At 48.6% G+C, this 27,192-nt stretch overlaps 1 protein-coding gene across 1 annotated transcript in view; it reads right to left on the reverse strand.

Annotated features, from left to right (window-relative positions):
• The window catches only part of EPHB1 (EPH receptor B1), a 454,292-nt gene that overhangs the window by 285,419 nt on the left and 141,681 nt on the right, over positions 1–27,192 (reverse strand). The window contains exon 3 of the mRNA XM_069564777.1: positions 8,441–9,122. Coding sequence (XP_069420878.1) covers positions 8,441–9,122 — 682 coding nt within the window. The remainder of the gene's footprint in view (positions 1–8,440; positions 9,123–27,192) is intronic.

Raw genomic sequence — 27,192 nt, forward strand, 5'->3', positions numbered from 1 at the left:
AGAAAAGTAGTGAGGAAGGAAGGGAGGAAGAGAAGAAGAAAAAGAGGGGGCGAGAAGATGGGAAGGCTCGGAACAAGGAAGAAGAGGGCTGAGGCCAGGAAGAGAGGTGGGAAGCCCACGGTCCAAGAGAGAAAGAATTGCTGCAGAGTTGAAGACAAAAACCAAGAAGAGAAGGAGGCAGTGAGCAAAAGCCCAGGGCTAAGACAAAGCCCACTGGCACCAGCAGACCTAAGGCATCAGCAGGCTGGGCTAGACGTGTGGTCAGGGAGTGGACTGAGACAGATCCAGGGCTGCTGGGGAAGGGGTGGCAGGTCTGATGAGAGTGGGATGCTGCAGAAGAAATGAAGAGGAGCTGGAGGAGGTGGGGGCTTAGGGTTGCTGACTTTTCAGGGGTGGTGGAGTGGGAGGCACCACAGTGGGCTGAGCCCCAAGGCCCCAGAGGTGAGCTGGCAGAGTAAAAGGAAGGGATGTGGAGTGGAGAGACTGGGCCAAAGAGGAAGAGCTGAGAGGTGCATGCCAGAGGGGAAGCAAGGAACTCAGAAGAGGCAAAGGGTAGGAGAAAAAGGATGGGAAAATCAAGGCGTGCTTCCCACCAAACTGGCTGCAGTGGCCTTCCTGAGGCAGCACAGCCCTTCCACACCAGCACCGGCTCTTGCCTGTCCCACCCCAACGCCCCTTTCCCCACCACAGTCAGGGAAACACCGAAACAGGTATACAGCATGCGCAAAATGTCCTAAGGCTACAGATGGGCAAAGAATGTGCGAAGGGTGGGATGCAGGGCAGAAGGGAAGGGACTAGAGAGTGAAGGGTAGACCATGTCATCGAGTGAGCATACTCCAAACTGACTACCGTGTGCAGACCTACCTGATATAATGATGCGTTACATAAGAATATTTGTGTTTCAGCTCCCCAACAAGGCAATTTATGGAACTTTGCCAAGTTCAACGCCCCTCATAGCAAGAGAAATGCAAATGGAAACCACAGTTGGATGCCAGTTTTCATCTATCAGATTGGCAAAGATAAAAACAGTTGATATTTTATTATCTTGGCAAAGATATAAGGAACAGAAACTCTAAAACTTGTTGGTCCGAGCAAAAATCTGTAGAAAGTGTCTTTTTTTGGAGGACTGTTTGGGAATATCTATCAAAATTAAAAACGTTTATACTCTGAGCCAGCAATTTTACTTCAAAGAATCTGTTGCATTCTTAGCTCTTGGAAAAGTGCTTGGCACACAGAAAGCCCTCAATAAATATTCATTGAATAAATTAATTAATGAATTTGTTTCACAGATATGCTCACACCTAGGTGCAAAGATGAATGCACAAGGATGTTTGCCGAAACATTGTTTAGAAATATCAAAACACAGGAAGCAACCTACCTCTATATAAATGAAGGGCCAATTAAATAAAGGTACATCGATCCAATGGAATACTACACAATCATTGGAAAGTAAGAGGCAGATCTCTACATAATACAACCAAACCACTCTTAACTTTCACTGTTAAGAAAGGGAGTCTGGGTTATGAGAGTGGTGGGTGGAACTCAGTGAAAAACCCTGTGCAGTAAGCCCTGTGCAAATGAAGAAAGGATGTGTCTGTATTTTGGATGTGCAAATGTATGGACCCTGTTAACAAGAGAATATCAGCAACTGAAACAGTGAGGGATCTGATGAAGACAAGAGTCAGGGAAACTTAATGTCCTACCTGCTCAAAATATTTAAAAAATAACAACAAAAAGTAACCTGGGATAAGGGAGATTTGCATTAAAGTTCCACCCCAGGGTCTAGAGCAATGGGCCTCTGATTCATTTCAGTCCTAGGAAGCGCTCTGAGATGAACCAGGCTGCCTCTGGACGTCTGAGTGTCAGACCACTGGAGGTGTCCAAGAGCAGGGGAGGACCACAGTGGCAAAGCAGACTACGTGTCATCTGGTGGGCTGGACTCTGTCCTCAGAGGCCGTACCTAGCTGAGCGGGGCCACCCTTTATAGGCCACTCATGACCCTGCCCTTTGGACACAGCAAGCACTGTCTAAGAGCTAAGATTCTAGTAGATTCTCAGAAGTAAAATTGCTCCATCTGAATGTTTAAGTGTAAAGGGCCTGGCATCAGTAGGTGCTCAATAAGAACCTAGAGAAAGAAGTGAGCATAGAGACACTGCATCTGCAGGAACTCACAAGTGGAATCCAACCAGACTGAGGAACTGGAGGCCACAAGTGCCAAGGCCTGCAAGGAGTGAGCTGAGCAGGCCCCAGGGGTCATATCCACCTCATTAACTGGCCCTTAAAACAAGAGTGGAGGGCTCAGCTGCAGCCGCCTGACCAGGTAACTGGTACTGCAGCTCTTAGCTCAGCCGGCAAGGACAGTACAGATGGCATCTGCAGGCAGAGACCCCTCCCCTAGGGAAAGGCCAGGGTGCCCCTCTCTCAACATCCCTGCCACAGTTCCATTGGCAAAATAAGGCTTGCTCCTGGCAGTGTGCAAATGGGATATATTCCTTCCCCTTTTGCAGCTGCCCTGAGCTGACTGTCTCAGGCTCTTCCTCCACTGACTTGAAAGAGAACTGAGGCCCAGGAGCATTAGGGTACTGTCAACACAGCTTGTCAATGGGCCAAAGCACGGAAACCAAACTCACACCATTAGAGCTCCTAGGGCCCAGAATCGAGGGACTGCACCCCAGGCAAGTTCAGATTCACTGGGAGTTTTCTCTATACTTCAAACTCAAAAGTGGCAAGGAAGTTTGTGCTGAGATATATGTGTTCAGGTTCTGCACACAAGACCGTCTAGCTCGAGAGAGAGGCAGGACCAGGGAGAAAAGGGGGTAAGTCTGACAACAGCACTGCCTCGGGGGCCCATATTGGTCCTTGAGGTCAATTACTGAGCCATAACCAGGACTCCATCCCACAGCCCCGCCACCCTCCCTGTCCTTTTCTAGAAGCACAAAGCCTTTAGACCTCATCCTTCCCAGGGAGCTTTGTGTCACTGACCCCTACCACTGATGCCATGACCCTCTGGATGGTCCAGAGGCAGATCAGCGTGTCAGAGCATCTGACATGGTTCTGAGAGATGGTACTGCTTCCAAAGAGATTAAAAAGAAGACGGGGGTAGTCAGCACGGAGCTCTGTGCTGCACAGTGCAGAAACATCAAACCACAGAGCACAGCTGCACGGAGTACCCGGACCCAAAACACACAAAGGGCAACACAGGTGCAGAGAAAGAGTTCATGGGAGAAGAACTGAGAGGGGGTTGCTATTCCTGAAAACAGATATTGCGTATCCAAGGATGGTTAATTTCGAGAAAAAAACAGTCTCAGAAGCAGAGACAGACAGTGGCCTCCCAGACTCGAGTTCTGATCCCGGTCTGACATCACCCAGCCGGGCTCCCCAGACTGGTACCCAGCGATGCTCTCTGTCTGCCCACTCTCCATGGATATATAAGGCAGCCAGAATAGTTGGCCTCTTGGTATCCGGCCCACTTCCACCCCAGCTTGGGCTGTTTCAGACTCCATAGTTCTTCATGGGCCCAAACTGGAATGCTCACGCTGTGATGTACCCAACCACCCCAGTAATGATCTTGTGGTGCCTTTGTCATCATCTTTGATAATGTATACTAAGTCATGGACTTCTAGCCAGGACAGCTATCATGCCCAGAACATTCTCAGCAGCTTCAGCACTGACCTGGGAGAATCATGATTGCCTGGTCAACACCAGTAGAATCTGGGTACTTCTAACCTATCCTTTAAAGGCAGAAGGGGTGGCGCAGAGCACAAGGGGATTTGGAACTCAGAACTGCCCCTCCCCTCTTCCCTGGTTGTCCCCTGCAGCCCCCAGAGTCTGGGCTGTGCACACCCGCACAGTGTGCTGGAGTTGGTGAGGCAGACAGCATCCTTCCAGCTGTTTGCTGTTGCTCATGCTGGGGTCACAGCCCATTATATGCAGTCTATTATATGAGAGTCCTCTCTGGAGGGTACTGGGCAGGGCCACTGTGGAGGCCCAAGAGGTTTCTAAATGAAGTAGCCTATTGGGAAATCCTATTATGAAGCTCATCTTACAGGACTGCGGTGTTAATAACTCTGGCCTTCCCCAGCGCTGAGCTGAGTGGGTCTCCCTGGGGCCTAGGAGGAGGCATCTAGGCTGTGGGCTTCCTCTCAGTCACCAGCCAACAGCTGATGGGCCAGAGAGCAGAGCAGAAAGACTTCCTCAGTGCCCCTGAATGTGGCCACCTGTATACACACACACACACACACACACACACACACACACACACACACACACACACACAGCCAGGATGAGGAGGCAGGAAGAGACCCAGAGCTGGGACCAGCAACCCTAAGGGAGGTGGAACTAGGCCCCAGAAACTTCTCTTTTCCACGAAGAGCTAAACTAGATACATTTTTCTCCCCTTCCGAATTCTGCAGATTTCTTAGCTCCCCAGGTTTATAAACTGGCTCTCTCCCTGGCTGCTCAAGTTGACAAAGGCACTGAAATTACTGAAAGGTTCAAAATGTCTCTCGGATTTCCAGGCATGAAGGGATTTACATGTAGGTGGAAAATCACGAAGGAAAACAGTCCCTCCCAAGGAAAACAGGGGAGGAAGGAAGGAAAAAGAGACCTGGAGGAGAGGCAGGGAAGTGTGGGTGAAGGTGTGGGATGCTGCACGGACAGTGCCCATGAGGTCTCAGGATCCAAGGCAGGCTCTGATGGATACCAGGGGACAGGAGAGACACAAAACGGGGGACAGAAGAACCAAGAACAGAGCCATTCTTCTTTAGGAACTGCCAAGGCTTTGCCAAAATCCAGAGCTGGAATGATCTTAGCTGACCTCCAAGACCAGCACAACATTTTAGGGACCACAACACAGAGCGAGCTTGCCAAGCACTAGTTCTTGGTCTCCCTGGCCCAGGGACAGTCAGGCTACTGGGACTCACATGGAGAATCGACTCAACCATCAATCTGAGCAGGGAAGGCTTGAGGGTGTATAAAGACAAAGCCATGATTTCTCATTAATCAGCTATACTATCCGCATAAAATCTGAAGCTGGGGCAGATAGACCATTTTGCTAGTAATCAACAGTTTCACAGAGATAAATGCATGATGGGTTAGAGTCACTGGTGGGGTCAACAGGCTTCTGGGATTCTGACTGATTGGTCTAACCTATGTGTACAGAAAGGATGAGGCCGGAACAGGCCCTGGGCCATGGAGCCTCTAGAAAGTATGTGAGCTGCTTGCTGCACATTCTGATGTGCAAGCTCCCCAGTGGCTTCCTCCGCTTGCCACCCCCTCCCTCCTCACAATAGGAACAGCTCTAGGCCATGACCATTCTTTGCTGGCTGGGCCACCTAATTGGTCTCCAGGCGCCTCTGCAAAACCAAGCAACTAGTCACCATGACTCTGACAGGCAAGGGTTTCACAGAGGCAAAGTGAAAGTCAGAATAAGATTCCTGCCCATGATGAAAGCCTGTCCTGCCAGAAAAACAATACAAAGTATAAGCTTTCTGCCACCCCATAGATTCAACACATGCAAAAGCTCAGATTCAAGTATCCAGAAAAGAAAACTGATCAGCTTCACACAACTGTGTGAATCGTGGAACCATTGCGGCTTCTTCCAGCTGGGCTCCGGGACATCAATTCTCAGGGCTGTGCTGAGAGAGCAGCTTGCCTCCCTTCTCAGGTCTTACCAGGACCGATGATGGAGACGCGCTCTTTCTCACCCACAAGTCTCTACTGCATCCACCGATCTCCATGCTCTCAATAGGAGGCTGTGCTAGGCAGGCAGCTGTGGGTGATCACGGTGCCCACCTGACAGCCCAGCATGAGAATCCAAAATGAATTGAGCATGCTGCCTTGAATATACACCCCAGGAACCAGTTACAAATACCTCCCCAAGCACTGTCCATCCCTATTCAAAGAGTGCAGAATCTGCCCAAAGCCCTTCACCTCCCTGGGCATCCCACTTCTGTGAGCCCTACAGAGGTGGAGGTTGGTCTCAGTCATCAAGCCCAGGTTACTAGCAGAGCCAAGGGGAATCCTGTTTACACACACACACACACACACACACACACACAGCTAGGATGAGGAGGCAGGAGGAAACCTTAAAATTCTTGAGACAGAAAAAAAGGTGCCTTTCTAGAGCACAGAGGCCAGCCAGGCTGCTGGGCTGCAGGACCTATGGTACTGCCTGGCTCGCTACTCTCTGCTCTTAGAACTACCACCAAAACGTGGCTTCCTGTGTCTCTGAAATGGCAAATCATGGTGCCCGGGGCTCCGCATCTCCTCCAGCTTCCAATGAGTTTGCAACAAGCAGAGTGTGAAGTCAAGTCAGGTTCCTAACAGCTCTAGATTAGGAACAGCCACCAAACGTCAGGAGGAGGCTGAGGCTAGGTAGACAGGATGGAAAGCAACCACTTGGTTTTACATATTTGCCCCCATAGGCCCTCCCAGGACAACCACAGGAGGTAAGCAGCAGGCACTGCAGAACCCTCCCAAAAGAGAAAAGTTCCGATTAGCCCAGAGAAATGAAAGCCTGTTCCCAGAGTCCGAATTAAATCAGAACCAATCAATACTTTCTCTGGTTCCTGCTGTTGTGCTCAGGAAATAATGAGCAAAACAAGGGCCCCAGCCAGCAAGTGTGGGATGGCAGCCCTTTGAAGTCTGGAGAAATCACCCCTACTATCAAGAGTGTGCCTGGCAGCTGTGGCAACTGCAGCTAAACTCAGCCTGGCCTGGGTCCCCACACAGACCCGACACATGCTCAAGAGGGCACTGCCCTCCCACCCCCAACCAATGGGACAGGGGAGCATGGTGGGACCAGGCCGGCTGGTATTAAGCCAGTCTGTGTTGATTCATCACTTGATCTGGTATGCTCTCTCCTCTGTTTCCACATCATCCATCATGGGCATCATAACCAAGAAATCCAATAAAGACACAAAGGCGCAGCTCCCTGCTCTCAGCAGGCCTCAGAAAGGCTGTGAGTGCCCCCAGCCCAGGCAATTAACTGAGTCCAAAGGACTGCAGAGTTGGTGGGCAATAGCACTACTGTGCCTGGTACTTCACCTGCAGGTGGCTGGTGACTAAAAGTGGAGAAGGAGACACACACAGGATGTTCCATTGCTCAGGCAGGGTGGGGAGGCCGACAGGGGACAGCTGGCATGAAGCTCATGATGGAGAAAACGGAGCAACTGTAGCTCCCCCCAGGCTTCCCTGGTGGCTCAGCGGCTAAGAATCCGCCTCCCAGTGTAGAAGACGTGAGTTCAATCCCTGGGTCGGGAAGATCCCCTGGAGAAGGAAATGGCAAAGCACTCTAGTATCCTTGCCCGGGAAATCCCATGGACAGAGGAGCCTGGTGAGCTACAGTCCATAGAGTTGCTAAGAGTCAGACAACTTGATGACTGAGCGCAGTTGCACGCACAGCTCCCCCCATCTCCAAGTGGCCTCCAAAGGACTGGGGGCAACCCGAGTAAGAAGTCAGGGTCAAGGTGGTCATCTCCGAGGTCTGTGTGGGAAACCTTGCTTTTGAAAGACTCTGAAACTTTGAAGGCCACGAGCAGAAGATAAAAATAAAGGAAAATAGTCTTCTCTTCTTCAGCTTGGGTTCCCCCCTGTTTAGCTTCCATGTACTCAGGCAACAGATGAGCCATGGACCCTCTCGATCCTTCTATTAACTCCCAGAGAAGGCCGAGTTTCCAGCCAGTTCAGCATATTTATTGCCATAGACTGGACATGTGCTCTCCTGGACTGAGGAGGGCCAATATGAGGACAGGGTACCCTGACACCACCAGCCGCAAAGTCACCATCACTCTGTAACGTCCTGAAGCAAAGGTAACAGAAAACATGGTACCATACCACCTGCATTCCAACACATTCATCTCCTTTCAGGACCTACTAATGCTAGGCCCCATCCTTGCCCCATGGCCTGGCACTAAGTCCCTGGAGGAAGACAGCCAAGCCAGGAGGCTTTGAGTTAATGAGCTGCATGGGTTCAGTACCAAGCTAAGTGATGTGGGAGCTGGACTGAAATGAACGAAAATATTTTCCAAGTTCAGTTGCTTCTCAATTACCCTTGAGTGACTTATCCATGACAACCCAAATAATCCATGCCTCAGAGCACAGGGCTAGACAGGATGCAGGGGTGTGTGTCTGTGTCTAAAAGAGGGAGAAAGAGAGAGAATATGAGTGTCAGTGTTCCCAAAACTAAATATACATGAGTGGTTATGATCCCCCGTTTAGAATTCTCCTCATCTCTTTCCCCTACCCAGAATACAGAAATTCTGGTTGAACACAACTGGAAAACCATCAGGCCTAGCACTGGAGATGGAGGTTCTCCAGAGCTTTAGAAGAAGCCATTAGGCTCTTCTGTCCCTATCTGATCCAGAGCTGGACGTAGGGACTCCTGACTCCTGATTTCTTTGCTGCAGGAAGGAGAGGCCTCAAGAGCCTCAGGGCTTACCCTTGCAGGCCACGCTGTTCTCGGGCTCATAGCCAGGCTTACAGGTGCAGCGCCCGATGGGCACCATCCACTCCCCGTCCCCGTTGCAGTAGAGTTTAATGGGCACATCCACTTCCTCTGCATTGGGGATGCACGTGCCCCGAGCAATGACCAGAGATGTGCTCTCCGCCCCAGTCATGGTCTCCGGGAACACTGCAAAATTTTGCACAATGCTGGGACACTTTTTGAAGAAGACACGGACAGAAAGAAGAGACATACAGGCTCCATAATCCTGGAAAGCGAGGTAAAAACCATTCCGTGTCAGAGGCCCAAAGCTCCTGACTTCTGTGTTGACCTTCATCAATCTTCCCCCAAAGTCCACCTGGGAGAAGCTCTCATCTGCTGCAATGGTGTCCACTTTGAGGTAGGGGGCCTCGGACCAGAAGGCCGACTTCTTGGTGGCAATGACGGAGTCAGTCTCATAGTAGTACAAGTTGAAGGTCTCCTTGCAGGAGCCTGGGACGTTGGGGAGGCTGCTGCAGTCCCTCACAGTGAAGCGCATCTCCGTGTAGATGCGATGGGCCCCCCGCCGGTTGATGAAGGTGGTGAGCAGCCAGTTGTTCTGATTGGGCTCGAAGACATTGCACACCTGGTAGGTGCGGATGGTGTTCAGATTTTCATCGTAGCCACTGACTTCTTCCCACTGTACCAAGCAGGCCAGGCACACACATGGAAAACACAAAATAGAGAGTAAGAAGACACGGAGAGGCAGAGCAGAGGAGAAGTCTGGCACTGAGGGGGCCTTACGAGCTCACCAGTGTAACGGCTTGACTTGAGAAATGAACACGCTTAACCCGAACTTGCATTTAAAGATCTCTTTATGAGCACATTTCAGGAGATTCCTATGTAGTCCATCCCAAAATATAACAGACATCACTGTATAAAGCTTCGCATCACCTAAGCCACAACTCTCATGCTGTGACAGTGACTCATGATGTCCACAAGGGACATTACGTCCACCTGCAGCTTCGAGTCCCATATGACGGCAGGGACTTACATCCTCAATGCCACAGCCTCTACTCTCATAGTCACTCTGGGGATCTGACCACATGTCACTGCCATCCACCCGGAAAATCCTCATTTCTGAGGCTAATTTCTTTATTGTGGTATAACTCCTTTATAGCTCCAAAAATCATATGAATATAAAACTTTTCAGAATTTTTCAACATAGATTCACAAAAACTTGTTTTATAACATCAGTCTCTCTGAAAGAGCTAGACTGTGAAACTGGGAAGAGCAGAATTGCTGAGAGATCCCAAATGAAGCAAATTAAGCTTCCTTGTGTGTATACTTTGAGCAAAGATGTGATGGAAGAGAATAATGGAAGGTGTTACTTAGGGAGTAAAGAAAGCTTCTGAATAAGGAAAATACAATTGTGGCTCTTGTTGGAAAAGGATTCTCTTATAATCAGCAGTCCTGTGGGTCAGAAGGAAAATAATGTCCCTCAATCATACCAACAATTCCCCCAAAGAACTAGCTTACCATTACCAATTTATAGGTGCAATTCATCATTCAATTCAACTCACCCATGCTCACATCACCATAAAGGATACTGGGAAGAGAGGAGGCAGAAACAAGTGCTTTGAATGGCTGAAGAAATTCACCTAGTAACTTATTTCAGTAACAGGCAATACGGGAAGAGGGTCAGTCTGTAAAGACATGGCTCCCTTCATGAGCCACCCAGGGGGCCAAAGAAAAGTTGCTGGATCATTCGCTCTTCCTTGTTCTGAGAGAGGAAGAAGCCGCCCATATTGGGGAGTCCTCAGAACCCTGCCCTCAAGAACTGGGGGTCTTCCCAGGAGGTTCCAATGTGTTTGTTAAAAAAGTAAATAAGGGGCAGAAGAAATTCCACTTCCTAAAGTGAAAAGTGAAAATAAAGATCCTTGACTAATTAGCAGTAATAACGAAAGAAATCAAACAGTACCATTTCTTTAAATATTGTGTTAGTTGCTTATTATTCACAGTGTACAGTTGAAATATATAAATGAGAATTCTTCATTAAAAGAGCCAAAAATTAATCAAGTGTTACATGGGAAATACACTAGGATTTCTTTCTGCACAGAATTAATTCTCTATAGGAGCAAGAGGCAAGGCAGAGGCGAGGCTGTCCTTCAAAACTGCACCAGGGCTTCTGAACACCAGGTATGGAGCAAAGGAAAGAACACCTGGAGACCTGGCCCTGCCCACTCAGACCTCTACAGCAACCCCCAGTGACACTCCTCCCCAGACCCCTTCCAGCACTCTCAGGAGGCCCAGTTCCCTCCCCAGTCTGGAGCTTTAGTGGGCTCCTTCCAGGATCCTTGTACACAGTCAACCTCACCTGCGTTTTGTTTAATTTCGTATCCAATCTCTAGATGTTAAGGTACACTTTTTTTTTCTCTGCTTTTATTTTATTTTATTTTTTTAGTTTTTTATTTTTTAAATTTTAAAATCTTTAATTCTTACATGCATTCCCAAACATGAACCCCCTCCCACCTCCCTCCCCATAATATCCCTCTGGGTCATCCCCATGCACCAGCCCCAAGCATGCTGTATCCTGCGTCAGACATAGACTGGCGATTCAATTCTTACATGACAGTATACATGTTAGAATTCCCATTCTCCCAAATCATCCCACCCTCTCCCTCTCCCTCTGAGTCCAAAAGTCCATTATAGACATCTGTGTCTCTTTTCCTGTCTTGCATACAGGGTCGTCATTGCCATCTTCCTAAATTCCATATATATGTGTTAGTATACTGTATTGGTGTTTTTCTTTCTGGCTTACTTCACTCTGTATAATCGGCTCCAGTTTCATCCATCTCATCAGAACTGATTCAAATGAATTCTTTTTAATGGCTGAGTAATACTCCATTGTGTATATGGACCACAGCTTTCTTATCCATTCATCTGCTGATGGACATCTAGGTTGTTTCCATGTCCTGGCTATTATAAACAGTGCTGCGATGAACATTGGGGTACATGTGTCTCTTTCCATTCTGGTTTCCTTGGTGTGTATGCCCAGCAGTGGGATTGCTGGGTCATAAGGTAGTTCTATTTGCAATTTTTTAAGGAATCTCCACACTGTTCTCCATAGTGGCTGTACTAGTTTGCATTCCTAAGGTACACTTTTTATTCCTTCTTTAGATTTTTTTTTTTTGGTGTTATATTCTATTTAAATGTGTTTGTTAAAGTTACATTCTGCTTGCCTGGTTTTTTACAACCAGAAAGTAAATACATTAGGGAGAAGTCATTGCTAGCAGTTTTTTTAGTTCAACTTTTCAGACCTCCCTCCCTTTTTCATGGCTGTTTTGAAATTACATTTTCCCAGTTGACCCTACATGACTTCAGACGGAAGGACAGGATTTTTTTTATTTTTATTTTTTTTTTTGCTGTTCTGCAATTGTTTAAACACAGCAGGTCTCACGATATATCATTTCACTGGGCTGTATGAGGTTTCAACATGAACATGGGGCTCCTTTGTCAATGCACAGGTGAAGCTTGAGGCCCACTTAGGGTGGGGACCTTGAGCCACCTAAGACTAAAGCAGCTCTCCTATGTGAGAGCAGGGCAGGAAGCTCACCATCTGGGGCTCATCTTAACACTAAGGCTGTCACCACTAGCATGTCTTGAAATAGACAGAATGAGGATTTACACTCTTGTGGAGCTGGGATATTGAGAACATTTATCTCAGAAAATGACATTGATTGGTATTATACGACCCAATAGAGGTAACTGTTTCCATCATTAACCTCTCTGGGCCTCAGTTTTCTCATCTGTAAAATGAGGAATCATACTGGGTGACCTGGAGTCATAAAAGTCTACAGATCTAATTGATTCCATGACAGCTCCTAAGGGAGTGATCAAAGCAAATTAGGGGGAATACAGCTGTATGTTCAAAGGGAAAGAGCAGAAAGAAATTGAGAGAAAGAAAAATAATTCCTCGTTGTTTGGGGAAAGGCTGTGATGGAGTCTCTTTCCCTTTTTTATTCTTCTGCCTGCTAGAGCTACAGGGCTTAGAAACACAGCAATCAGAGCAGGCTGGAGGAAACACAAATACTCTCTGAGCAAGGGGCAATTAGGATTGTGGGCCTTGAAAGAGAAGATCTGAGTAAGTCAAGATGAGGGTGGAACAGCATTCCCAGCAGGGAGGAAAGACATCATTATTCGTTTGTGATACTTGGAATCATGTCATTGCTTTATAGTTCTACTTCATGCATCCATCAGTGAAAAAACATATTTACTGAAGGCCAGCTTTATGCCAGGCATTCCATTAGCCACTGGGGATGCAGAAATATGAAGCTTATAATCTAGTGAGAGAAACAGAAATTAGACAAACGGTTATTAAAATAACTAAATTATTACAATTGTGCTAACTGCTGTGAGGGAAAATTTCAGGATGCCAAGAAGCCTGGCAGAGATGACCCTCCAAGCTGAGAGGGATGGGTGGATAGAAGTCAGCCAGGAGAAATGTGCATCTGCTGCCAGCAGAGAGGGGCAGAGAAGGGACAGAGCACAGCAAGTGCAAAGGCCCTGTGGTGGAGAGAAATGTCCTGGCACCACTGAGGAAGGAAGAATCATTAAAAAAAAAAACTAGAGGTAGCAGGAAGAAGACTGCAGAGAGAGTGAGTCTGATGGAGAACTTGGAATTTCACCCTGAGAGTAGAAGGCATTGATAAGTTTTAGGGAGGAAAATATAGGTGACCAGAGCTAAGTTTTTTAAAGAGTTCTCTGATGCAAAGTAGAGACTGGGTGGATGAGTACATGAGCAGGACAACCGGTCTTCGTTTTCCTGCTTCAAGTGAGAGATGACAGAGGGTTGGACCAGACTGGTGGAAACTGAAAGTGTATCTTGGTGCAGAAATTCTAGGTTCTTATCACGTTGAGGTGGGGTGATGGGGTGAGGGACAGAGAGAGAGTGCTTTGACCAGATCCATGTGTCCCCTTAATACTCTCTCATGCATCAGGTCTGCCTCCCTAACCAAGCTTTGAGGGACTCTGTGTCTCTAGGTGCACAGCTTCACAAATCCTTAAAAAAAAATGGGTTTCACCAGTGTTGGATACTCAACCCCACTGGTATTCAGACCTAAGACCTGTGCTGGTTCCAGCCTCTGGGGGGCGCTCTCACTGCCCTTCCCAAAGTCAATCTCCTACTAAAGGTTTCTCAGCCTCCACTTCTAGGCATTTGACATGCTGTCTCCTGTGTTCCTTTCTGTAATTATCTCCTCCCATTAAAACAACAAAACACCTCCATTTGCTTATCAGATTGGCAAAAAATTAAAAAGATAAAATATCAAGTCTCTGTAAGAATATAGAGAAAAGGCCACTCCTGAGCTTATATGTGGCAGAGTAACTGATGGGATGTTCTAAATATCAAATCAATAGGTCTCACCATTTGGAAGGTTGACCACAACTCAAATCAGTGGGGAAAAGGTGAACCATTTTTTTAAATTGTTGTAATAGCTGGGTATCCATCTGGAAAAAACACATAATTCTACATCCATACTTCTTACCTTACTCCAGAAAAAATGTCCAGTGAATCAAAGATGTAAACATTAAAAATGAAACCATAAAAATACTAAAAGAAACCACAGAGACAATGTATGTATAGTAATGACAACATGAAACTCAGAAGCCATAAATGAAGAGACTGATCAAGTCAGCGCCATACAATTTTTTTTTTTAATTAACATGATGGAAATAGCCATGGTAAAATCAAAAGGAAGAGAAAAGAAAACATGCTGGGAAAAGACTTATTGCAATTTATCATAGATAAAGTGTTAATTTCCCCTAATAGATTTTTTTAAAATCTATACATCCAAAAAAAAAAAAAACCAGAAAAATGGGCAAAGTATTCTAACACTGTTTACTAAAAGAAACAGATACAGCTAATAAACATATGAAAAGGTGCTAAACCTCATTCAATATAACCAAAATGGTAATTAGCCACAGTGGGATACTTTGGACACTTTTTTCTTTTTGGTCAGACAAAAGTTTGATAACACCCCATGTTGGAGCGGGTGTCAGAGATAAGCATTCTAATAAATAGCTGGATGAAGGGTAAAGTGGTACAATCTCTATGAAAATTCTGGCTTTATTTATCAAAATTAGAAATGTATACATCATTTGACCCAGCAATTCTACTTCTAGGATCAACCCTGAGTTTGATGCCAATCTGACTGTAGTCCTCGCTCCTTGGAGCTCTCAACTGGACTTTCATAAGACACCTGAGACTGAGTCTTCCCCATGTTAAAGTGCATAGTAAACACATACACCACTAAACACATAATTAGTAAGCACATAAACTACTAAACATATGAAATGGGATATAGCTATATGATGGGGCACTATTTGGAAATAAAAGAGAAGGAAATACTGGTACATGTAACCTCTAAACCACGACTGCCCAGCGAAAGAAGCCAGACACAAAAAAACCACATACTGTATGGTCCTCTATTTATGTGAGGAGTCCAGAAAAGGCAAACCTATAGACAGAAAAGCGCTAGTATTCCCCTGACTGAGACCGTGGATGGGAAAGGAGAGTGCCTACAAACAGACATGAAGAGTCTTTTTTGGAGCTGATGGAAATGTTCTAAAATGGGATTGTGGTGGTGATTACACAACTCTGTAAACTGACAATCATTGGATCGTACACTTAAAGTGAGTAAATTTTATGATATGTAACTAATACCTCAACACAGCTTTTTCTGAAAAACACTCTTGGTTAGTGGGTACAGCCTGTACCTCAACACCCAACAATGATGGCCTGGTCTCTATCATCCACAAACAGTATGCCCCTGGCAACTTCATGCCCAACTGGTCACCACTATTCGCCATTTCTTCCAGAACAACGTTCCCCCTGTCCGGCCTCTCTGTTGCTTTCCACTGCCGTGCACCAGGGCTGGCATTGCCTCACTCCTGGACTCATGGCCCGGCTTGCTGTTTGGTCAGAGAGTAACGATAGCAGAGCAGGCGAGAGACGGCCAGGGCGTGAGCCAGGGCCACATCCTCTCCCATCACTCAGAGCCAGTGCCCATTTCTGCTCCTGATGTTGTTGCTGATGTTCTGGCATCTTTCTTCTGCACCATTCTCGTCCCATCTCAACTCCTCCAAGACACAGAACCAGAGAATAACAACCTGATAGGAAGCCATGATAGGTTGTGTTGACCAAGACCTTTTGTTGACAAATGGGCACACTGACTCTCAGAGACACTCAACAGTAGGCAGGAGTCAGGCCACCGATGGGTGGCACAGCTGAGCTCTCTCTGCAGACATTGCTTTGAGTGGCCTCGGGTCTTATATAGGGCTTCCCAGGTGATGCAGTGGTAAAGAAACTGCTTGCCAATTCAGGAGACTCCAGTTTGATCCCTGGGTTGGGAAGATCCCCTGGAGAAGGGAATGGCTACCCACTCCAGTATTCTTGCCTGGAGAATCCCATGGACAGAGGAGGCTGGCGGGCTACACAGTCCATGGGGTGGCGAAGAGTCGACATGACTGAGCTACTGAACACAGGTCTTATTTCCCCCATGATGTCTTTCCAGCTTTTATTCAGCTACCATGTTCCCAAATGCTTAAAGTATGATTGAGCTTATTCCACACAATTTAGCATTGGATAATACAGTGTTTTGCATGATTCATTAATTGCTTTGGTTTCTGCTTCCAGGCTGTGAGCTCCTTGAGGACAGGGAATTATGTTTTGACTAATTTATTAGTTCCTGTTGATAGTGAAGTAATTCTGTGCATTTAGCCTTGTAACACTGGTGTTACATGACAACGTTTTTATCCAGGATATCTGGGACCAGTGGAATCCACAGGTTTCTCAGGGTTCCACCCTTACTCCTGTCTCCTCTCACTATTCATCCTGGGTGATCTCAGCCACACAGAAGGCTGTAACCACAATGGGGACCATCACTGACCTCCTCCCAGTGTCCAGAGTTATTTATCCAGCTGCCACCTGGACATCTCCAGGTAATCTCCTGGAAGTCACCACCTTGCTCTCTCTAGTCCTGCTGCAGTCTCAGAAATTCACCCCCACCCCAACACCACCTGTTCCTGCCGTGGACTTGCCCCTTGGAAGGTTGACTGCATCAGAGACTTCCTGGTATTAGTGCCTAGCCCTCAATAAATACAGACAAACTGAGGGGACGAGCGAGGTCCTGGTCTGTTCCTCAGCCCCTGGTCGTTGGCTGGGGGCTTAGAGCAGGTGTCACCAGGCTAACTTGTCCCTGGGAGAAGAAGAAACAAAGCAGCCTTGCACAACCAGCAGAATACTAATAGCCTTTGAAAGGGCATTATTATTGATGCCAATAGACCATCTGTCCTTGAGATAAACCTAATAAAGAAAACAATGCACCCATTAGAAAGCACTTGTTCAGGCTTTCAGATCAGAACTTGATGTATGATAAAGATGCCTCTAGGTTTCTCCAAGATCTCAGTTTCTCAGACTGACTGCCTTGTTGGAATCAGAACCTGCAGGTCTGTTGGTCTGGAGGGGGCTGGAGTGACTATTGACATTTGCTGTTTGGGCAGCTACATGCGTGTAAAATACACTGTTCTCCTTCAAAACCACTGCCATGAACCCTATCTACTGGTCCATCGACACCACCTTCTAGGACATCCTTCTAATACATTCTCCATCCTCCAAGAATGTAGTTGGATTTCAGAAACAGACAAAGGTCATCTGGAGCCCAATCTGATGAGTCAGATGGATGAGCAAGCTAGGAAATACTACATCTTGATCAAAAGTTAAGAACCACTATAAAATGAAGTTAAGAGGTTCTGATTCTACTTATGCCTCTGAAGACAGTTCCAGGCATGGAGTTCTGGAAAGATCTATGATTGATAGCCCTTCCTTGGACGGCTGTATCTTCCTGGGCCAACCCGGCCCCTCCCAGAATGCCCAGTGTCTACCAGGGTGTTGTATTGAAGCAATCGCTGAGAATAAGCCATTTCTACAGCCCCTGTCCTAGACACAGGCTCTTCTAGACACAGAAATCACTGCAACTGGCTTTTGGGGCTCTCTCAGTCTGCTGCTACTGCTGCTGCTGCTGCTAAGTCGCTGTCCGACTCTGTGCGACCCCATAAATGGCAGCCTACCAGGCTCCGCCGTCCCTGGAATTCTCCAGGCAAGAACACTGGAGTGGGTTGTCATTTCCTTCTCCAATGCGTGAAAGTGAAGTTGCTCAGTCGTGTCCGATTCTTAGCGACCCCATGGACTGCAGCCCACCAGGCTCCTCTGTCCATGGGATTTTCCAGGGAGGCTATTCTGATATGTTTCCAACCCCGCTCATTTAACTCATTTTCACAGTAAAGAATTGAACGCCTAACACATCCCCAAGTAGTGACCTAGGTGTTCGTGTGACACAGCAGGGACTAAGAGACAAAGTCCTGCCCCATGGGCCTGATAATCTAATGGAGCAAACCAGAGGATGAACAGCAAATGAATTAGTAACATACAGTTGAACAGTGTTAAATGCTATTGAGGAGCAGGAAGGGGCTAGCAAGCGACAGCTGGCAGTGGGGTTATCAGAGGTCTCCTTTTGGGAAGAGGTTTGAACGACTCTCAGGAGCCCCCCAGCTTCACGGGGAGATGAGGGAGGAGCATTCCAGGCTCAGGGAATAAGAATAGACTCTTCAGAGCAAGAGTGTTCCTGGCACATAGCTGAGAAAGCCAGGATGCCAGAGTGGCTGCCAAGTGGCACAGGGTAGGGGGAAGGTGGGAGAGGTTGGCGGGGACAGGCGAACCCCACTTTTGCCAGTTACAGCTCTGTGACCACATACAATTTTCTGAGCTTCAGGTTCCTCAACTGCAAAATACTCTTTGCCCTGCAGGGTGTCAGGGAGATTGAAAGATCATCACCTAGATAGAAAACCACGTAGCACTGAGCTTGCACGTAACCACCATTCACTAAGTACCAACTATCATCCTTACTATCAGCAGCAGCACGGCTGTTATGTTAACCTCAGCATCCACTTCTGACTCACGCATGAAGGTGTAAAAATCGTCTCCTCCATCTTAGATAAATATTCCTGCCATTCAGTCAGCAGGAAACGCCGAGACTAAAAAGCTGAACTCAGTCTCTGTACAGACCCAGAGGGACAGCCAGGAGCCTTCTCTGCGCCTCTCCCAGAATCTCCAGGACTGCCTCTGGCCAGGTTTCAGCATGGGTCCCCTTCTCTCATCATGCAATCCCTGGGTCACTGTCAGCCACCAGTTCAGACCACAAGGAGACAAAATTCGACACAACTCATAGACTTTGGTCCCATGTCTGTATTTGGGCACAAACTTGTGTTTGAAGGAATCTGCTATTTTGCAAATGGTTGCCATCGCTATGCCCCATAGGATCCTAACTCCCCAGGCACTGCCCAGTTGAAACAAAGGAAGGGGGTAGGGCACAATCTTTGAAAGAATGACATAGGCCCTGCACGTGTTCTCAGTCGTTCAGTCTTGTCTGACCTTCTGCAGTACCAAGGACTATAGCCCACCAGGCTCCTCTGTCCATAGGATTTCCCAGGTAAGAACACTAGAATAAGTTGCCATTTCCTTCTCCAGGAGATCTCCCCACACAGGGATCGAACCCACATCTCCTGAGTCTCTTGCATTGGCAGGCAGATTATTTACCACTGAGCTACCTGGGACCTCGATTAGAACCAAATAGGTTTAAGATGACCACAAGTCGACTTCCACTAGATCTTGAGCCTCGGTATACACTCACTGTAGTACACCAGCAAGCTAAACGACACACCTGCCAGAGCCATGACAGTTCCAAGGCTGACTATCAAAGACCAAAAAGTAGGCAGTGCCCCAGTTCCTGGAAATCTCTGCCCTTTCCCCCAAATTACTGGACTAATCCTCCCACTCATTAGTCTGTGAAATTACCCAGCCTATAAAAACTAACCACATCATTCTGGGGGACTGCTCTCACCTTCTGAGATGGCCCACATTCTTATCTGTGGAGTGGGTTTCTCTCTAAATAAATCCACTTCTTACCTATCACTTTGTCTCTCACTGAATTCTTTCTACAATGAAACATCAAAAACCTGAACCTCATTAAGACCTGAGATCAGGTGTGTGACCTCAGTTAAAAGACTGTGGATTCAAGTCCCATTCTGAGTTACACAGTATCACGATCAGGGAGAATTCAGAGTCCTGCTTTTAGGTTCCCAGTAAAAGAGGCCTCTGAACAGGAAGAGAAGCCCACTGAGGCCCAGGAAGCACGTGTTCTCACAGAACATACAGGCCAGAGACTCCTGAGGGCTGCAGATTGCTCCGGCAGGACTGGAGCCAGCATCACTGGCTGCCCTGGAGCCCAAGGACACAGGTCCTGTGTAGACAGTAAACTAAGCCTGAAAGAGCTTGGATATTAGACAAGCTCGAGGGCTAATTAAATTGTAAAATGTAGTCCGTGGGGCATAAACTCCTACAAGCCCAGAGGGATCTACCATTTAGCGCACCAACCAAGCAAGGCAGCCATTTACTCAGGGGCTCCCCCGAGGACTGTGAGCACCACCTCACCTCCCAACATGCTCCATTTACCTCCCAGATGTGCTGGGCTGGTGGGGGGACATGGATGGCCCCTATTCATTACCATGGCCCTATGTAATGTGCCAAGGAACTGGGCACCTGGCTTGGGGCAGGCACTGCTTCTGAGAGCCCAGAGCTTTGAAAGGACACAAAGCAATGAATTTCCTAAAGGGGCAGAAGAGCAGGGGATGGGGGCAAAGAACACAATTAGCATATGGAAAGACTTAGAGTCTGGAAAACATATTCATTGTTTCCCAAGGCAGTCTCAACAAGATTCTTCTGGAAGTTTGGATGGTGGAAAAATGCAAGAAATACTGTGCTGAGGTGAGAGTGAGAGAGATGAGCCCAAACATGATCTATCCAGACTGCCTGGAAGTGTTTGTGTCGCCCAACAGTGTGGGTTGGGATAAAGCAACCCTGCTATCACCCTGCCAAACCCTGACCCTCAGGAGTCCAAGGCACAGGCTCTGGCGTCAGTGAGACCCAGCACACCCCTAAACCTCCCTGAGCCTCAGTCTCCACCTCGGAGACAGGGATACTCAGAGTACGGAACTACTTCACCAGATGGCTGTGAGGATTAAAGGGAAAACGCATGTGAAAGACCTCAACCTGATCCGAGACGCCCGCCCGTGAGTGGCGGCTATCAGCCACAGCCTGAGGCTTAGCCTCTCTCTGAGCTCCTGGCACTTTTCTTGGAAAGGCTGCTCTCCCTCCATGGCGTGAATGAACTGCGACTCCCTCCTGTCCCTCTAGTCGTCTGCACCTAAGCGTCGTCTTCGATGTGTGCACACTAGCACGTGTGTGCATGCACGCTTGTGTGTATATGCACGCCTGCGGGAACTATATGAAGCTGGGGACACTGACTATGGCCTAAGCAGGGCCTGTGTGCCCTCCCTTGGGTATATGCCCACCCATCAAAGGCCACAGGAACCCCGGTCAGCTCAGACCACTCCCAGCCAGTGAGTGCCCCGCACTGCTCAGAGACGCCATGGCTATGGGCCAAAGGAGCCACATTCATAGAAGGCAAGGCCAGCCAGCCCAAGGTCCAGATGGTTTGCATCTCGGCATCTGGGCACATTTCACACCCTGGTCTCTGCCAGTGCACCAGGAGAAACACTGCAGGCTTGTGCCTCGGGAGGAGGCTCCTTGTCCACAGGACCTGGGTTGCTGTAACTTCCACCAGGCAGCAGCATTTGGTACCAGGCCCTGCCTGGAGTGGGGTCCTCAGCCATTATGACAGCTGCTGCTGCTGTTGACACTGAAACAGTGACAAATTCATCCTTCTGACAAGATCCCTTTAAATAATTCACAGGGAGCTGGGGATTAAGACACTGTTTCTCTCTGTCTCTGTTGAGATTTAAAACACCTCCAGCTGGGGTATTTAAAGAGCATATAATGGGCTACCCCTCTTGGGTCTCCCCTCCCCCTTTTCCTCCTCTTTCCCATTTCCCAAACTCACCCACCCCCCCCCCCCCACCCCACCAGCCAGCCCTGTAACAAGGAGGCCCAGAAAACAAGAAAGAAAAAAAGGAGGGAACCAGTGCTTGGCTGGTCACTATGGCAACAGCGGCAGGGTATTCAGCTGTCATTATCCCAGTGCCTCACACATGTGATTATCTTAAGCTGTCGATTGAATGCGGTCCTCACCGCTGCCCAACAAGGCCTTGTCGAACAAGGCAGGGGCGGGAGCTGCCGGCCCCGGGCCCCACCAACCTGGTGCTGCTCTGCTCAGGCCTGCTCTCCATCATCACTGAGGAGCAGTTTCCCCTGAGAGAGACCAATGGCATTTCCCTTCCGCTTGGATGGATTTCCGCTCAGAACACAGAGCCGAGGCCAGCACACTAGGTTACAGGCCAAGGAGATGGGCTCTCCATTCCATGGGTGCAGAGTTTTGAGAGTGGGTCAGGCTGGCCGTGGCCAGTGGGAAGCATCCTGGAAACAAGGGAGCAAGGCACGGGGGGAGGAAAAGACTGGCCTTCCTAGAGGAGCTCCTGGCGTCATGCCCATTCTCAGGGTGCAGGAAACTCAAATCTGGCCTTAGAAGGGGACACACTCCCCCCATCCTGCCCCCTCCCTAATAGTGGGAATGTGGCCACTGTGTGTGATCCACTTCAGAAACCATGGCTGCTGGAGCCTGGCTGGATAAGCCTGGGGAGGGCTTTGATCTCACGCCTTTGCCTACTGGACTTTGCTTCTGATTGTTTCTGGGCTGAGGTTCCCAGGTCTAACCAACACTCTCTAAAAGACACAATCACTGGTCACCCCCCACCAGGCACCACCCCCACCAGCATCACTCCAGGTCTTTCATTGTCCCTTTCAAAACTGGGCTCCCAGAATAAGCCCATTTCTGCAGACATGCTCAGGCTGGAACAGCATGCAGTGAAGCCACCATCACCTGTGACTTGCATCTGCCCTTCCTGTACCTGCATCGTGTAGTTGGTCCCCAGGAATAGGTAACCAGCCACTCACAAGACCTCACCTGAGCCACTGCCCACCTGACTCCCAGTGACTCGTTTGCACCTAAATGAAAGCATGGACCTTTAACACGGACCATGACATTTTGAAGGCAGAGCTCTCACTTGGCAAGATAAGTCTGAATATTGACTCCAAAGTCGTTCGCGTTGGTTGTCCTCTGTGACACTGGGAAACATGTTGGGCATCCTATCTTCAGCAGGAAGAGAGGTGAGTGGGACAGTACGTATAGAGAGGAGGGTGCGCCACAACTAGACCCCTGCCTGCTACCAGCAGAGGAGCACCTCGAATGCAAGAGGGGCCGGTTCAGCCCAGCTGACACGGCGTCACTGGATGGAAAACAACAGCTCACCTCTCTCCCTTCCCAGGAGTCCTCACTTCCTCAGCATTCACCACGACCTGGGGGCGGGAGCTAACCACACGCTCCTTCATCATCACTTGGAGCCACCCATCTCCAGGGACCACCTGCATCCTCCTGGATGCATCCATCCTTCCTGGCCAGGCCTCACCTGCCCTGGGAGTGGGGTTGCACCCTCAAGGCTCCCCCTGGACTTGCTACTGCTAAGTCTAAGTCGCTTCAGTCGTGTCCAACTCTGTGTGACCCCATAGATGGCAGCCCACCGGGCTCCCCCATCCCTGAGATTCTCCAGGCAAGAATACTGGAGTGGGTCGCCATTTCCTTCTCCAATGCATGAAAGTGAAAAGTGAAAGTGAGGTCGCTCAGTCGTGTCCAACTCTTAGCGACCCTATGGACTGCAGCCCACCAGGCTCCTCCATCCATGGGATTTTCCAGGCAAGAGTACTGGAGTGGGGTGCCATTGCCTTCTCCAGGACTTGCTACTACTCTGCCTCTAAAGCCCACACATTACACACCACCTGCTCCACACCTCTCCAAACAGCTTGCTTTAAAAAGTGACCCATGGGTACTTAATAAGTTTATGTTTCACTGGCACTTGGCTTTCAAACCTACCCTTTCCCTTTGTAGAAAACAGAGATTTTACCTTTCCTCGCCCTCTGTTCCCTCATTTCTTGATGATATATACTCGCCCTTCCTCACTCTCATTCAGGGGCAGAAGCACAAGTGAGCTCCACAGTCAGACAGGCCTGGGGTTGCAGGTCTCTGCAAAACCCCTAAGCAGTTCCGTGACTTTGGATCCTTGCCCGCAAGCTCAGTGTCTGCTCTGCAAATCTGCAAAATGGGAGAAACACTCCCTGGCATGCACGGTCCTGGTGAGAATTCGATGAGGTGGTACCCCTGATGTCCAGTGCCCGGGACACAGCTGGTACTTAATGACAGTAACTAGTAGTAGCAGTAGTTATCACTATTCTTAATAATAGCTCTATGAGTAATAACAAGGTGACCCCTCTGATGGTATTCTCAGAAGAGCCGCAACCTAACAGAAATGCCAGAAAGTTGATCTTGCATCTCAGGCCTCCCAACCCCCATCAGTCCCCACTCTCGTCCCAGGCAAGTTAAGTCCCTCAGACAAGAATCACTGCAACCACTAGCGCTGGTCAGGGCAAGTGGTATTGACTGGGCCTTGGAGTCTACAAGGAAACTAAACCCAATTTATGCTGCCAACCACTCTGTAAATAAGATCTTACATTAGCCATGTGACAGAGGCAGAAGATGGACTCAGAAGTTGAAGAACTCAGAGGGAAATGGCAATAGACCCAGCACATCAGACTCCAAATCCTGGGCTTGCTCCTTGATGCTACCAGAAATACAGTGGGATTCAGGCCAAATGATCCTTTCACTTTCGGCTGTACCTGGGGGTCAAGTCAAAGGGGTATCCCAGGGCTGCCCTGTTTCCGCACAGGTCAGGCGCCTTCTTCCAGAGCCAGGCTAGAGTCCCCATCTGGCTGCTGCCAACCCTGAGCCTCCCTCCTCCGCCTGGTTTCCTGTGGCCCATCTTCTACAGGTCTCTTAACTCTGCCTCACCTTTCTTCTCATGCTTTGTTCTCTCCTGTAATAGATTTCTTCTTTCACCAAGGAGACCAGTGAGGAGCTGTGAGTCAGGGCTATTAAGGCAACGAGACCCTGTGGAACCCCCTCAGCTCCATCAGAAGCCCTGTTTCCTTCCAGGGTCCTGAGGGCCACTCTGACCTTCACCAGGCAGTTGGTTCTCAGCCTCACATACCGGTGGGAGAACGCTTCCCAGGGTTGGGACAAGGGGCATGGTAGGGGTCTGCCTTCCTGGAAAAGATTTTAGAGAAACGACATCTGTCTGTCTGGACAAATGAGGGTTAAGCCTGCCTCTGAGAGGGGGAGGGGGAATGGGTGACCTCTGGGGTTCCCTCCTGGAGTCTATGGACAGAAATATCTCCCGCTCCACTGATGAATGAGTCTGTGAGCCATTTTCAAGAGCAAGAAAATAAATCTGTCAGATAGTCAGGTTCTGGTGAACCACCACAACTCCCAGAGTTCTTTAACACAGCGAGTCAAGAAGCATCTCTCCCTTAATCCATCCCTCCCTCCACACACATACACACAGTCATACTGCATGTACTTCTGTTGCAGGAAAGGGGAACCCTTCCAGGGCTGGTGAGCGGGCTCCTATCTAATACTCAGAAAGGCATTATCTCAGGAGACATACACACTGACAAACCAAGAAATGTTATCGGGAGGGGGCACCCGGGTGGAGAGAGCAGCAGGGTAAGGAAAACCAGGACAACTGCTCTGCCATGTGGCTCACAATCTCAGGCTTTATGGTAATAGGGTTAGTGTCCCGGTTGCCTCTGGCCAATCATCTCGCATGTGCCCGTATTTGATGTGACTTGGGTCCTTCCTGGTGACACTCACATCTCTCAGCCAAGATGGACTCCAGTGCAAAGGATTCTGGGAGGTTGTTGGGAGATATTATGGGTTGGAGTCTCCTTCCTCCTTCGGGCCCCTTCCAAATTATCCCAGTTAGTTTTCAGTGGCAGCATCCTGTTCCTTATCAAGACCTCTTGTTTTAAGACAACTCATGCAAGTGGTTATCATCTTGCCTGACCAAGATGAGCAGTTTCGGTCAACGGTTCCCTAACATTTCCGCAACCAGTGCAATAATTAATATTCTACTCAATGTAATAATTCATATCCTACCCAATGACATTGCTCATCTGTAACACTCTAGTCACCTCTCTGTCAAAGGCACACACATGCCCACAAAAAAGAGCTCATGTAAAAACCCAGTGACAGCAACCACACATGATGAAGTCAGGCAGAACAGTGCCCTTGTCTGGCCCACCTTTCATCCCAGGGGAACCACCAGCCTTGGCCAACCCACCCCAGGGCTGTCACTCTTTCCAGAGCAGTGTCTGAATCCCATGGCTCCCTGGGCCCATGGCTCTGTCCTGAGCCCCCAGCCTTTGTCTATCACTGTCTCTGTCAAGCAGGTGATTTTAAACTTCCATTCCTAAAAGACATGTATTATATTAAAAAAAATGTTTTAAGTGCCTTGGGGTGTTTTGTTCCTCATTGCTTCATAAAAGTGACATTAATAGCCAGAGAAGAGCACTGCTGAGTGCAATTACAGAGGATGTTTCAGGTATGAAAGCTGTTTTGAGCCTGCTAATGTTTCCTAATTACAGGCCTTTTGGTAGTGAGAGAAAAAGATAAAGAGTGGGTGGGAGGCGCAGGGTGGGAGCTCTGACTTATGTCAGCGGTTTACCTGAAGAGGGCAAGGGAGGGGGGAGGGGGAGGGGGCAGGGCAGTTGGAGGCCCACCTGCTGGGAGGCAGGGCCCCTGGCAGTGGAGAAAGCAGTACTTACTCCTTGGTAACAGCTCGGGGGAAAGATACCACTGTGTCCTAAATTGTGAGAAAATCTTTTAGACACTGAGCCTGAATTCGACGGACCTCCAGCAACTCAAAACTGGAAATTCTGTTGGAAGCCACTCTCTGGAGACACTGCAGCATTTCACTAGGAGAGAGGGTACAGCGTGGTTTTCAGCAGGCGAGCAGGCAGCAGAGGGTTAGATGGCACTCTCCAGCCGTGTGATCAGAAGCAATTTAACAGTTGTTCAGTGCTTTGGTTTCCTTTTCTGTAAAATGGGGCTGTTGTGAGGACTGATGTACACCTGGCTGTAAAGCACACAGGGCCTTGCGATGTAGTATTCAATTTCCTCTTTCTATGCCCAGCAACTATTCAGCTTTCTGGTACCCACATCCCAGTTCCTTCTGGAGAGGTAGTCCCTCCAGCCCTTCAGCCCATGGCTTCTGGTGGGCTCAGCCCAGCACGGGGTTGAAACAAAGGACCTGAGAGTACCACTCAGTACTTCCTGGATGCAGGGACTAGATCAGGGCAGGTGTGGGAGCCAAATTGATATAGTCAGGCCCACTCAGAGCTAATTCCAGAGCTTCTGCTGGGGGATTCCAGAGGAGGTACTGGCTCTTCCCCAGGGGATGATGGATGAGGTTGTAAGAGCTAGAGCCACTGCAGCCTTCTTATGACCAAGAGGAAACTCAGCAAGGAGCCAACACCAGGGGAGCAGAGAGAGGAGAAAGGTGATGAGGAGAGAGACAGATTGATCTAAGGATTTGCACCCAGCCACAGAGGAAGCCACATCAGCCCCTGGACCATTTATTCACATGAGCCAAGATACCTCCCTTAAGACTGACTTGCGTTTTTCTGTCCCTGGCCACCAGGAAACCCTGACTGATCCTGAAGCGTGGCTCCCAGCAATCAGTGACCAGTTCCAATGCTCCCAAGTCCCAGGCAGGGGTACCAGTCTGAAAAAGGATGCCCAACTCTGTTC

This window comes from Ovis canadensis, chromosome 1 (assembly GCF_042477335.2).
Source record: "Ovis canadensis isolate MfBH-ARS-UI-01 breed Bighorn chromosome 1, ARS-UI_OviCan_v2, whole genome shotgun sequence".
NCBI lineage: Eukaryota > Metazoa > Chordata > Mammalia > Artiodactyla > Bovidae > Ovis > Ovis canadensis.